Source organism: Oryx dammah, unplaced genomic scaffold (assembly GCF_014754425.2).
Source record: "Oryx dammah isolate SB20612 unplaced genomic scaffold, SCBI_Odam_1.1 HiC_scaffold_19, whole genome shotgun sequence".
NCBI lineage: Eukaryota > Metazoa > Chordata > Mammalia > Artiodactyla > Bovidae > Oryx > Oryx dammah.
Genome location: NW_024070203.1, coordinates 83,939,867 through 83,954,974, shown reverse-complemented (window position 1 = coordinate 83,954,974; position 15,108 = coordinate 83,939,867). Strand labels below are relative to the sequence as shown.

The window sequence follows — 15,108 nt, the reverse complement described above, 5'->3', positions numbered from 1 at the left end:
CCATCCCCACAGACTGGTATATCTTTAAATAAACCCAGTTTGTACACATCTATTTCCAGGGATCCCCCCATTTTTATGAAAAAGGTCCTAGATCTGAGAATTGTTACATCAAGTTTGGACAACCAGGAGCCAATTCTGATACCTGTCCTATGGAAGAAAGATAACAGTGATGAGGATGATGATAAATGTTAATAGAGATTTAGAATAGTGACAATATCAGATTACCAGAAATACGTCCTTTTAATCTTGTACACATATTGTCTTACTTAAAAGTAAAAAATCTGTCCCAGATGGTAAAAATGCCCATTAATATAAGTACATATGTATGGACGAAAATATGCTAAAAACATTATTAAGAGGTAGTCCGTCCAATAGTAGTGGTTACAAAATGCAGACGGGCGTCAAAAATAGCCAAAAATAGCCAACTGCTCAAGTGTCACCATTCTGGCACAAGCTTGTAGTCACAGCGTTAATATGTTCTCTGCATCCAAGTACAAGGTTTTCTAACACAGCTGATGAGCAAGAGAGAGAAACACTACCTACACTTCAGGTTACTGCTTTAGAACTAGTCAGATATTAACGACTAAAACACACTTATCAATGATTCTAAAACCTTAAATGCGGTTCAATGCATTTTAAATAAGGATGTTTCAAAGAATACTTTAAAATCATGTAATTAATATGGGATAGCAAGGGTCCTACCTAATCTCTCTCACTTGTCATCATTCACAAATGGCTTTGGGTTATTATGCGGTTCTGTTTTACCAAAACAAAATACAGACTCTACAAAATGCTGACAGATCAGGTCATTTCACACATATTTATTAAAAGCATAAAAACAAGTTAGATCTGACTGATGACACAAACATCAGATGAAGCTATACAACACTCAGGCTAAATAAAAAAACACAAGCACTTTTTCACACAGCTTCCATATCACATACTCCATGCACATTACATCTTCAGCTGCTTGGTGCATATAAATCAAGATGAGTGCTGAAAGAGTTAAAATGACCTTTCAGAGACCTTGGTCATTGTCTTTTTGAAAATTGATTTTTCCCATATTTCAGCTACACACATCCCTCGTCCACGGAACTAATGAAAAGGTGCAGTTCGGTCACAAATGCATCCTCGCTGATGAGGACTTACAAGACACATTCTAAAGGGAAAAAGATTCTTCAAACAACTGGCGGTACCTACACACAACTGTGGTTGGAGAAAACTGGCAGATACTGTTTCAAAACACCATCTGTGAGGTGTACAAACCCTGTGGCCAAGCACAGCCTCTTCTGCCTGTCCTGCCCAAAAAACCCACACAAATTAGCCAGCTGGAGGATCTCTCTCTGCCTTGTCTTTTTAATCTGAGATCTGCTACTCAAAGTAGGCAAAGGGCAGACCAGACCGTTCAGAATAACAGAAACACCCTTGCCCCAACAGGCTTGTACCAAGCTTCTCTGTTCTCAAGCAGAGCCTTCACTGGCAACGATCACAGAAACACTCTGGGCTCCAAAAATAATATTTTTCAGAGGAAATTAACATACATTAAATTTCCAGGACCACAACAGCGTCAGTAATTCAGCAGACTTTCTATTTTTAATTAACCGATTTCAATTATCTGCCTGATGACATCTCAGCGCTGCAATTTAGGACAAGACTGAAATAATCGGTAGTCCCTAAAGCTCCCTTCACTTTCTCTGACATAAACAGTTTTCGAAAGAGACCTTATCCCAGGGTTCTACCATAAGCTGCACACTCCCACCACAGATGAAATGTCCAGGACACGAGGCACAGATGACAGTCTCGAAATCCACAGCAGAAAACATCCTTCTTACTTGAAGCTAAATCCCTCGAGTGAATTGCTCTGGCCAACAGATAATGTGGCTGGACTTGCCCTCAGTCTTGAAAACACACCTCCCATGTCTTCAAGGCGAGGCTTCCACCCCTTGGAGCCCTGGACCCAGATTCTGATGGCTCTTTTTTAATGCCACCATCCACCTCGGTCACTGCCTCAGCCTCTGCCTGCCTACCTTAAGATACAGCCCGCTGTGGGCAGAAGGTTCTTTTCCGAGCAGTAATGAAAAGTAAGCCTGCTTCCTTTGACAAACCACAGAGAGAAAGCGGAGCGGGGCTCACTCACCGGGCATTCCTGAATGCAGCGTCCACGCCGAGAGTGGCTCGCTCTCTCTCCCCTAAGAGGAAGCGCGCGCAGGGCTCATGCCTCCCGTCCAGGAATCGGGGCGGCAGAGCGAGGGGGGCCGGCAGGGGGGCCGGGGCGCCGGAGCCCGAGGCGGGGTGCTGGGCGCGTGCGCCTGCCAGGCGGGGACAGATGGAGAGCTGACACTCCGGATTGCACTTGGAGCAGAAATGTGGATGATGACAGGAACACATGTGGCCTTGAGCCCAGCCCCGTCTCTCCAGGCAGAACAATGACAGGGACGTGTGGGCCACCCCGGCCTCCCCTTACCCCCTGGCCCTCTCTCAGCAAGTTCCAGAGCACCCAAGAACAGGAAAGTAAAAATGCAGAATGATAAGCTAAATGCTGAATAATTCATTCCCCACCCCACCCCCCAGCCCCTTGCAGGTTAACCCTTATCTTGCCGGAAAGAAGAGAAAGGCGACCTGCCCACCCCCATCCCACGGCTCACAAGGAGAACTGTCCCTTACACCTTCACAGGTTAACAACCCCATCACTGGGCACTTTATTAAAAACAAACAAACGGAGGCAGGGACCTCGAAGCTTGTTTATTGAACTGGAAATCCAAAGCAGCATAAAAAACCTGTTCCAAGACCCTGTAGACGGTGCCAGTTTATCAGACGGAACAAAAGTATCAGGATCATTCCCTTCGTCAGCTTCTCAGTAGTGTGTGTAAAATAGAACACTTTGGAGAAGCAGAAGCAGACCACTTTTATTTTACTAGCGTGCTTTTAACCCCCTGGGATCCCTGCGTTGATATGCTCCAAACATGCTTAGCTTACTCTCCTCTACCTTGCATAGAGATCCATAGGAGATGAAAACAAAATCTTCACTGTAAAGCCTTTTCAAAAGCTGAACAATCATGTCCTCCTGCTTTCTGATTTTTTTTTTTTTTGCACGCTCTTAAATGTTTATCCCTCCCATGAATAACACATACCCAGCCAGGTTCAATGGACTCTTCCCTATTAAGCTTTAATGGACACCATGATATATAAAACTACGAGCCTTTGTTAGAGTGCTTTATCTAAAGCCGGCTATTTTCCTCTCAGCAGTCCCTCTTTAGTCCTTTGTAAAACATCCTTGCCTCATAGGAGAAACATATGCCTGCCTGCCTTGCGTGCCTTTTCTGCACACACAAAAATGCCAGGCAGAAGGAAAATTCTGTTCACTTCTAAAACTCTTCCTCCATTTAACACTGGCACATCTTTCCTAGGTTTCTGTGTGTTTGTTTTAACGGCGGCACATGATGAGACAGAGCCCTTGGGCTTTACCTTTCCAGTGGAAGTTCAATCCAGTATAAACAGAAACAACTCCACTCAGGAGCCTCTGACCAGCCCGCAAGCTCAATGAATAGACAGCCAGGAGCATCCCCTTTAACTCTTGCCCTGCCTTCACAGTCTTCAGCTCGTCCTGTGCCTATTTATTCTACCCTTTCCATATGCTTCTGGCCCTTATCAGGTTGATTTTCCCCCTACTTGCTGCCTCAAAGAAAGCATAAAAACAAACCCATCTGAAATCAGAGGCAATGACTCTTGACTTCTGCCTCCTCCCTCTTCCTATACCTCTAGCCAAGAACGCACACAACCTGCTTCAAAGCACACACACACCCTGCACAAACTAAAAATAGATCATCTTTGCTAAACAGTGCCAATCAATAAGAACTTCTACAGCCCCCCAATACGAAGTGCTGCTTCATCGAGTGAACCCCTCAAAAATCCATCACTGTCAAGAGACAACTTGTAAAAAGACTACAATTCATAATGATTGCTCCATTCTGTCACTAATAGTATATTGCACTCTATTTATGAGGCCAATCTTTTTGTTCATCTTAGTTAGATGTCACTTGTAATGAGGTTCTGTGTAATGGATTTCAGAACAGTTATGCACTGATCTCAAACATTCTTATGACAGAAAGCTTTATAGCAGGCATGAGTGTGATAATCAATTAACTCCTGCTGTAAGGACCTTTATGAAATCCAGCATTCTAAATCTGTAGGTTTTCATTCTTAAAGAGAGTATTTTTTTAAAGCCACTCAATGCTATATGGCACTGACTTTTTTTTTTTTAACACCATACCTAAGTTAGAAAGAGAACATTTTCACAGTGGGGAAACCCAACTTTCATCAATATGCATGGTGAATCACTTCTAAAACAGAAAAATCACAGGACAGAAATGCAATACACTTGAAGAAAACTGGATGATATCCAGTTTTAAAACTGGGTCTTAATATCAGTACACTGCAAGTTCCTATACACAGCTCAGAAAATTGAACTTCCATATGCCATGTGATTATGTATCTTTTCTATGTGTAAAAAAGCTTTTTAAGCTGTTATCTGACTACAGTAATTGCCACTTTAAATTGATCCACGTCCACAAAACCTGGATCCCTGGAGATTCTCACCTAGAAGTCTGATTGCAGAACAGGCCTCAGAGAGTGTGCGTGCACCTGAGGCTAGTTCAGCATTTTCTCCAGGAACCAGCTTCCTCCTCTTATCCTTTGAGCCATGGAGGCAAGCAAAGCACGAACCTCACTTGGCAGTTCTCCCTGGACAGGGAAGCCTGGATACACAGTTCTATACACTTACTTAAACAGAAATAATTTTCCCTCTAATTAAAAAAAAAAAAAAGAGTACAAGGAGCCACTATCTCTAGAATCCAAACTGTAAAACAAAAATAGATAATCAATAACATGATGAATCCATTTATATACGTGAGTGGGAAAAAAAGAATATCTATTGTATGAGTTTTCTCTGATGCAAAACACTATTTTGAATTACCACTAGGAAACATATTTTTTTAAGTAAAATATATTCAAAACAAAAGACTTCACTGCTGACTAAGTATCATCATCCTTAGAAGAGCCATGTTAGTTAACACATGCCTTTTAATTAAGAACACAGAGCATTTTCAAGGCAATTTTTTTAAAGAGTGCCATCTAAGAAAATCACCTTCCAAATCAGTAACTTTAGTCAACAACTGAATGCCTGGCTCCCAAAATAATACATAAATTTTTGACAATATATTTAACTCATTAGAAAGACATTACAGCATTTTATTACTCTAAGGTGTTTCTCACTTGTTTCCAAAACAGACCATCCCTATCTTATAGACTTTTCCTTAGTTCAAACCTAACTTACCAACAGGGACTAAGAATCTTCTGACACTGTCTGCAGTTAATGAAAGCTCTCTACACTGGGGAAGGGAGAGTTTGAGTTAAAGCTTTTCCACAGGTCTTCTTAACTTTCCACTTGCTTCAAGCAGGCTGTTGTGATACACTGTGACTTCACACAGTGGGTATTAAGTGAGTTAATTCAAAGGAGCTGAAACCTCATTGATCCTAATTGAAAGTAATACACCCAACCAAATACCTTCCTACCCCATCTGCTCTGGTCTGCCACCAGCTATTCAATACAAGAGAATTAATAGTTTCAGATATTCTAACTGACCCAATAAAAGCACTCATTTAAGCAGGGCTGCATTAACAAAGTGAAAAAAACAAGGGCAAAATGGGTTCAAATGGAGCATTTTACTCCTAGTTGCCTTTAACAAAGCTAAAGAAGGCTGATTCTGACTTTTTATGTGCAAGACTTGATAAACTGAATGGGAAGGCACTCAGTGATCAGCCAACGAGCATTGATGAATGGTCATTAAGACCCCCCTGCTCTTAGGGAAGACCCGTCCACAAAGTGGCACACCAGCTTGAAAGGGCGGACTCACTAATGTCCAGATCTCTCCGCTTGCTTGTTCCACTTTCAATTTCAGACCACTGGCCACCAAATGAGGCTGACATATTGGAAAATAATGTTTTATGGGCGAGTGGTAAAAAATAAAATGGAGGCATTAGCTCTGCTTTCAAATTCAAATCTGCTAGTTTTGTCAGACCCCAAAGGTTTTGATTTTCCACCCAGCTGGAAGCTATTAGTGTTTTCTAAAGGCATCCCACTGACAGGGCAAACCTACCTAATGGGTGAGCTGTTGGGCTAAGATGGACCTCTCTTTTGGATGACTTCCTAACTTCTCATCACTTTGACAGTCAATTAAATAGATACAACACCTAATAAAAATGTACATTAATTTGTTTCTGCCACTGAAAGACATCTGAAACTGTATTAAATAAAGGCCCTAATAGGTTGTCTCCTGACAAAGATAAATCCAATAATACACTGTCTGTAAGGAAAACAAACGGTTTTATGTTTATACAGTTAGGCTACAACGTCAGATGCAGCCAACCAGAAAGAGATGAATGGGACAGAAAAAAAAAAATTAAGTTAAAAAGTTCAGTGAAGTATTTTATAAAGGTAAGAGGAAATCTGCCACTTTTAAACCCCTTAATATAAATACTGGCTGTAAACAACCAGACACATTCACACTATTTCCCTCAGGTACTTCCTCTGGGGGAAAGGACTGGCAAACGCCTGTATCTCCCCTCAGCCAGCCCACAGAAGGGCTCACAAGAACTTTGCAAAGCAAAGCACCAGGAGAGGTGATGGCCAGCTTGAGAATTTGAAGGTTATATAAACATCACGGGGTCAAAGGGTTATTTGGGGCTGTCCAAGAGGGCCTGAGTGGGGCAATAAGGTGGAATCAAGTGAAAGAAAACATGCTGGATAGAGGAAGCTTGTCTTAATAGGTGATTATACCAGACATCACAGCAGCAGGAAAGCTTCACTGCTTGGATCTTTTGCAACTAGATGACAAAGTACCATACGAAACAGTGTCTCATGGAGAACATGCTGTATGGTCTGTCAAAAAATCCAACTCTACCAGGGCAAGTGGCAGGTCAAGAGCTAGAAGTCATGACCCCTTGTCTTCACCTGTGACTTGTCAAACCAGAGGACTCAGGACCCTTTGATTTCTGTATCTCCAATCAGTTAGAGTGAGTTAATGTGCTCTAAACTGTGATTTGAAGATTCCAATCATAACATACTTTTAAACAATAGTGATGACCTAAGCTGATAAGCCACAATGTCTGATTTCTTTTTTTTTTTAACCATCTTCAATATATAGAGAATACAATGTTAGTTATAACATTCCAACAATTTTTTAGGCACTATTTTTGATTCTCAACTCTGAGTGAAATATAATATCCTCTACATATGAATGAAAAGACATGTATCAGTATATTTAAGTATATAGGGACCATGTATATATATTTTTGTAAAATGAAATCTATTTAAGATAAAATATCACATGCCACAAATAAATAAAATCTGTCTTCATAATTACTGTGAACTGTTTCTAACATTGCTGAGGTCTTTAAAATATTGCAATATACTGAAGTTCTTTTTCACCAACAAGCTTTGATTTTCAATATCTACTATCAAAATAATTCTGAAATGATAAAAGCTTTAACACTTGCATTGTCTGCATGTTGCATTATTTAAGTGCAAGCTCCAAACACAGCATCATTAAGTGCAGATTAATCCACAGGCACCAGCAAAGGGTTAAATTATTTTTAAAACTTTTAAGTAAAACACTTCCTTAGAAATCCACAAGGCTGTGTATTAGCTATATCAACTCTGCCTCTTCTTTATTTTCCTATAAAAACAATCACTCTCTACTTACATGTAAAATCTGCCAATAAGTTGCCATTTAGTTTCCTTGAATGTCTCTTACTTACAAAAATCACTCAAATAATATAAAAGACACTCTAACTATACCCATCCCTTACCATTTGACAAGGACTATAACACTATATGGAAAACCTTTGTTTCAATGTCACCAGCTCCCCATCCTGACTAATGGCTAGTTAGTTTTGTTAAAAGCAAGGGTGATGGCGTATGCTCCAATGAACTTTCCCTCCTCCCAGCAGCAGAGACAAAAACCTGCAGCTCTGCTCTGTGCAGGCAGCCATCTGGACAGCTTTCCCTGGAAGCCCAGCCCACACCACACTGCAGGCAATCGGAGGGCTCCAGAGCTCTGTGGGGCTATTCATGACATACCAATTTCACATTTTCTGCTTGTACGCTTGCAACAATAAATGCTAATGAGGACTATGAATGACAATTTTAAAGACAATAAAAAGGTCTCCAAATCCCTTACATATGGAGACACTGTTTTCAAAACTTCACCTTCTGTTACAGAGCTTTTGGAGTCCAAAGAAGAAAAAAAGAATAACCTAAGGAAAACAATAAGATGATCAAAGCACAACTGAATCCTTAAGTTTTCGAAAGAAAGCAATCTGTGTAAGCCGAACAGACCACAGAGCCCATCACCCCTATGGACAGCCCTGTGAATGCACAAGGTACCTTTATCTGTACGACCTTTGCTTTCAGCAGACATGTAGCTCAGCAAATGCAATTCCTACAAAACACTGATCTTTTTTTTTAGAGTTTAGGAATTTGAAAGGCAGCATCTGTCCAAAAATAATATAATCATCATCATTAATCACACTTTGGCAAAGTAAGTGTTTAACATCCCACACATCTTTAACTAAATGTAAATACAAAGTGGTCCTCTTCTGAAAACTTCTATTCTCAAAATAATGCAATGGTTCTGGGTGATGAAACTATAAATCAGGTTTACGTTCCTCTTTTAATTTTTCTCTGTTTTCCAAATCTTCTAAAGCGAGCATGTATTACATTTTTGAACCAGAATAAACAATAAATATTACTTTCAATACAATGAAAGTGCTGAACAAAAGATAGAAATGTTTTTGACCTTGATAGCAATTACACTATTTTTCACAGCAACAAAAATAAAACAAAAGATTCATCTTACTATAAACTGTGTGCAGGGTAGTCTTCTCATTAACATGGATTAAAACACTTTCAACAAAATCCACCAGGTGGAGCAAATACACAGCAATAATAATAAGAAAAAAAAATCCCAGAATCTTTTCATCATATTCTCCCCCACCCCGCCTCCCCCCACAGGACTTTTATCTCTAACAAACTCTCCATTTCTCTCTCTCCACATTGAAAATTAGTAAAATCTATCCATACATACTAATTTGCCACCTTTATAAACAAATTCAAACTTACACAAAAAAAGATGTTTAACTACCACTGATTCCATTAAACTTTTCATTCCAAAACTGCTTTATTTGTTCAAATAATACCCAGCACAGTGTATATGCTTTTATAACAATATAAATTTTTAAATTGCTGTTTCACTCTGACCCTACTGGGTTTTGTGGTCATGAACCCCCTCTCCTCCTGCTTCACAAGACCAGGCAGCAGAACAGAATGTAATTCTGTACATTTTGAAATACACCGAACAGTAGTTAAAACCTACAAAACTCAACCGAAGAAGTCTTACTCTGTATGGAAATTTCACTTCTGACTTTTACTAAAATTACTCTTAATTGCAGGCACCAGACTACTAAAATTTTGGAATACTGTGGCTTTTTTTATCTGTTATACCAAAATGTCCTATTTTGATTCCTGATGATCAATTAACACATGTCCACAGTTACTAATAAATTTGGGTGTTTCCCTTCTCCTTTCTGGAGTAATTGACTTCCTCCCAGTCTCTTTTCTCATGGATCTGCTTTTTTTCTTACTGTTTTCACTCCACATTTACTGGGCACACTTAGCACGAGGCACCAACGCCACTTTCTTACTGCTTTGCTCTTTAATTTCTGGTGCCACCACCTGCAAGCCACAACTCTCCCCAGACACTCTTCAAAGTCCTCCAGGTTTTTTCTCACGTTATACACTCCCTGCTGCTAAGGCCTAATACTGTAACTGGCAGTAACGTTACTCGCATAATATGAAAGCTCTAGGTAGACAGAACTTCCAGAAAGCTGAAGCTTGAAAGAAGGACACCTGAAGTTTGTCAGTGGAGGAGGACACTAGTCAGAAATGTTGACTGCGGCTTAAATTATATTTACATGTTTTCTTTTCTCATCTTTATACTGATGTTGAAAGGGAAAGACTCTGAAAGAAGTGCAGCAGACTGATACATAAATAAACATGCAATGCCTGAGGATACACATAACACTTACGGCAGAGCTACTTATGCTAGTGCGTAATAGATCATGGTGATGCCAGCTCCATCACAAGGCGCACCAGGCTAATCCAATTATTTAAATGATTATATACTTTTCGCTGGAGTGGTAGACAAACACATAAAATATTGACATTGCTTCCCTAAATATAATATGAAAAATAAGCTTTGAAAATCATTCCTACAGAACTCTCCTCTGCAAAGTCCCAATGTCTTTATTCTTTGCAAAGAATGGAATCAATTTCTTGGAGCTGGGCTCCTGCACAACACAAAGGTACACACTGCTCTCTTTACCTGCTGCAACTCCTATTAACATTAATGGGATGCACATATGTGCATCAAAAGGGTAAATGCCCTTAAGTTTGCATGACAGAATCCTAATGAAGTAGTTGGAAAAAGCAAATCACTGCACATGTATTCACACTTTCCCCTCCCTTTGCAGGAAATCCCACCACCACCACCTTGCCCTCCCCCCCAACACCCGCCCCGCAACAGCACATACATTTCATCAGCCCACACTGTGGATAAAGAACCTGCTGGATTTCCTCATGGAAAGACAACATCTTGTTACACTCGAGATCTCCCAAATGGCTCCATCTCCAAGCATTCCTCAGTCTTCACCCTATACGACTCTCAAATTGGCCACACGTTTCTGTCCACCTAGTATTTTTTACCATCCCCAGCTTTATCAAAGGGTGTGGCCCTTCCCACAGCAAATGTCCAAGTCCCCATATTTAAATTGCATGGAAAAGGAAAAAAGAAAATCTTCACAGCTCTATCACCTTTGTTTAAAAAATGGACTATTCTGTTTTCATGGACAGATGAAGATTCCAAAACAGCCTCATAAAAATAACCTCTGAATTACTAGTTTCATACCAAACTACCAGTGACTCTGACCCAAAAAGGCAACATGGGAAGGACAGTAACGAACAAGAATTAGGAAAATAAGAACCCGTTAACTGAGACCAGTCCTGCACTGGTTAATGTCTGTGGCTGCTGATAGAGATATGTGTTTCATGGCAAGGCCAGAGTGTAAAATGAAAAAGATCTTTAAACTCATTAAAAAAAAAAAATCAAGCACGTCTGTCAGCTTGGGCCAGAAAGAGAGAGAGAGAGGAGGAGGGACACAGCACTGGCAGGAACCTCCAATTCCTGACCAAACCCTCTTCCACACAATGCCTCCAGAAAGCAAAGAAACCGGGGCGGGAGCCAGCCTGACGCTGGCGGACAGACAGGGCTGGCCGCGCAGGATGTCGGAGCGCCAGGCGGCCGCGGAGATACCGGGCGTTCACACACCCGCCGGCGGGCTGTTTGGCTCTTCAGGTAATTAAACGAGGAAGCGGGGTGCTGGGGGCGGGCCTGACCCCGAGGCTCCCCGGCGCCCCGGGTCTGCAGACCGACTTCCGCGAGAACCGCCCGGAGCATCAACACAGCAGCTCTCTCCTCCCTGTTTCCTTCTGCACCTCTTCCTAAAGCTGACCCAGAAACACATCCTCTCCGCAAAAACAGCCACACCAGGCTCGGAGCCTCTGTGTGCTGCAGAAACCTTTGTGCTGTTCCCTGCCAGGACTCTCCAAATTTTAAAAAGCAAAAAAAAAAAAAAAAATGCCCTCATGGCAGGAACTTGGTCAAGATTCATCTAAGCCAAATCTAGGGAAAAACGGGGGCATCTTCAGCAAGATGTGTTACTCAGAATACTACCCCGCTAATCATGTGTCTTCGCTTGCACCCGATTAAAGTATGAATCTTTACCCTTAGAAAGCTCCCCAAGAAGTCAGTGATTTTGATAAACTAGTTCACAAATGAAACACTGGTGGTATGGTGTAATGAATACTCTTCTTTTCCGTTTTGATAACGAGCATTATGGTAAGCAAATACCACCTATGGTCTGGTTTATTATGCCTCATCCAAAGTCTTAATTTTTAAAAAAAACTCTAAAATGTTTCTTCTCTACAAAGAAAGTCACTAGGAGAACTCAGGAATGTTCAAAACAAATCCCTTAAAAGATAAGAAAGTAGAACATACACATTAAGTAATGATTAGAATCATATAAATAATATATTCTTTCTTCATCTCAGAATCCATAGAGTAAAATATTGGCTGAAAGAGACAGAGAGCAAAAGAGAGATGAATACAAAAGCATGCCTGCTTGTCTGTGTTCAACACAAAGAACATTAAATGAAAACAACTGGCACGCTGCCAAATTCCTATAGAGGCAAAGAGATTCAAATAAATTGATTTCACGCATCACACTGACCTGGGATCAGTGTGCAGTGCCACAATAAGCTCAAAGCTCCATGTGGGGTAAAGCCCATTAATGCTATCAGACCTCTCACACATGAGCAAGAAAAACTAAAAATAAATGCAAATGCTCTCAAAACTCAGCAATTTTACTTAAGAAAATAACTTTCTTCTTTTCCTAATAAAGATACAAATATCTGAAGGTACACAGCACCATCTAAATTAAACATTTTTATTTTTAAAAACACAAGTGTGGCTTTTGAAACACATACAGTATCTTAAGATTGGTACTAATAAATATCCCATTTGAACATAAATACAAACACTTTGCAACAAGTTTCCTACGTCACAACTGCTTCCATTCTAATGCCCGTGCATTAGATGACCAGTTAATTTTTTTATATTACAAATACTGGACCCTTTCCTTAACAGCTTATAAGAGCACGCTCCTCAGGCTGGATACCACTCCTAACTGTCCCAAATCTGCCCAGTCTTCACAAAGACACACAATAACACAGCTGTAGAAAACTGAACATTGTACATATTTAGGATATGCTTTAAAATACTAGGGGAAACACAGCAGCATTTTGCCTTTATCATAAGCTCCCACCGAAGCTGGTGACTGTCCCTAAGGCATCATTTCTCTTCTGGCCTCCCAAAGAGACAGGCTTGTCTCCTGGTGACCCCCACCTGGCTTCAAACTCATCACAGGGACCAGACTCTCTAGCACCACCTCAGGCCATTGTCGCTTACTGCCCCAACTGTTCACCGGCTCCTGGTTCTTTGTTGTTCCTGCTTCCAGATTACAACCCCAAGAATCCAATGGACTCCACGTTTTCTGTAAATTTAAAGTATGTGATTTCTGTTTCTCTCTACTTCTTGGCTCAACCCCATATTTATCTATGTACACCCTCTACCATCACACAAAAAAGAAAAAACCAGCAGTAAACTTTTCAATGCCACATGAAACATAAAGAAAACCCAACAGTTATAAAATAGGCAAACACACACAATTAGATACATATATGCACATATATACGTGTGTGTACATACATGTGTACATATACTGTGTGTGTACACACACATCATTTTAAGTAAGCATACTCACACACACAAGAAAGAGAGAAAGAAACTCAGCAGGGTGTTTTTGATACCTGATGCTGAGGCTTGGCATTTACATATTATAACAAACAAAATGCATTAACTTGTTTTAAAATATGTCTCTGTCATGCATTTTTGCTTTAAATGTGAATCTTCCATGCTGCAACGGTCACAGAGATATGCCACGTGACTGGAAGAGAGCACGGTTGTAATGGTTGGGGTGGGGGGGGAGGTGCCTAAAGACCCTGACACTATATACCTGCAATACACGCTCAAGTTTTAAAATCCAATTTTCTTTTCCAATTTGAAATCTGCACCTTATATATTTTGATCATACTGTTAAACCACATCCCCATACAGATACATAAGGCAGAAAGCAGAGAATTATATCCTCTGTGGAACAAAGTGCTTTCTTCTGATGGAAGATGAACAGAAAGCAATTCTAAAGCAAGGGTTGCTGTTATTATTACCAGCTCATTTCCTTTGTGCTATTAACACCTTCCTTTCTACTCTGGACTTGAGAAATCTTGTTGCTTTTTTTTTTTGCCTCTTGAATCTCCCTCTCACCTCCCACCCATTCCCACCCCTCTAGGTTACTAGAGAGCCCCAGTTTGAGTTCCCTGAATCATACAGCAAATTCCCATTGGCTCTCTATTTACATACATTAGTATATATGTTTCCATCCACTCTCTCCATTTGTCTCATCCTCTCCCTCCTCTCTGGACTTGAGAAATCTAATCAACAAAGATTTGAGTTCGCAAAATATTAATTTTTAGTAACAATAGTACGTTGGTAGGAAGACAGAAGCAGAAGTGAGAGATGTCTCAGCTACTCAGTAGGCTGAACTCCTTGTCTTCTCTTTTGAATTGATGTCTCTCACTAATTATGGTAGAAGAACATCCTAACAAGAGATGGGGGAAATGAAGACAAATACAGACAGAAACTAAATCATGACTTAGGTTATCTCAAAGGAGGCTATAATTGTACAGAGAATCATTTCACTTTCTCTGGACTTTCAACAACAAAACACCCTCATTTGCCAATACCTTCTCGGAAACTTGAAGAACAAACCAGTAAGTCTTCATAGGAACCACAAGAGTAGATGTTATGTGTGTGCTGGGGGTGGGGGTGGGGGGCGTCTGTGTTTCCAGAACACTGGCCATGAAAGGTAAATATTTTGCTACCCTCTTTTCCATATAGTCAAGCAGGCAGTCACAGGACCTCAAAAACCCCCTCCTAATCACCGAAGTGCCAACCAGTATCACAGAACATTTGCGTTACCTCTCAATCCTTTCTTAGCATGGTTTATCTTTAGTCATCTGTACTTCTGTTCCATTCCACTAAGCCTGAAACAGAGCTGGCTGCTGGAGGCATCAACTCTCTGGAATTCATAATACAGGGCTGTCCTTAATTATTAAATGTTGCAGACTTTAAGAAGTCACTTGCCAACTGGGAAACAGTTTACACTTTGTTTACAGTTTTCCTAAAGTTAGATATCACTTTTTTTTTTAATGTGCCTATGGACACATTAAAATGAATTCTGCTTAGAAAAGGACATTTACCCACAAGTTTTTTTTTTTTTTAATCCAAATCAAACAGAAGAAACAATAAATTGAATAGC

General features: G+C 40.4%; 1 protein-coding gene across 5 annotated transcripts in view; it reads right to left on the bottom strand.

Moving 5' to 3' along the window:
• The window catches only part of RUNX1T1 (RUNX1 partner transcriptional co-repressor 1), a 152,918-nt gene that overhangs the window by 111,068 nt on the left and 26,742 nt on the right, over positions 1-15,108 (bottom strand). The window contains exon 1 of one of the 5 annotated variants that reach the window (XM_040261100.1): positions 2,138-2,507. The exons of the other annotated variants lie outside the window; for them this stretch is intronic. Coding sequence (XP_040117034.1) covers positions 2,138-2,144 — 7 coding nt within the window. The 5' untranslated portion in view covers positions 2,145-2,507. Of the gene's footprint in view, positions 1-2,137; positions 2,508-15,108 lie in introns of those variants that run through there. 5 annotated transcript variants of the gene reach the window in all.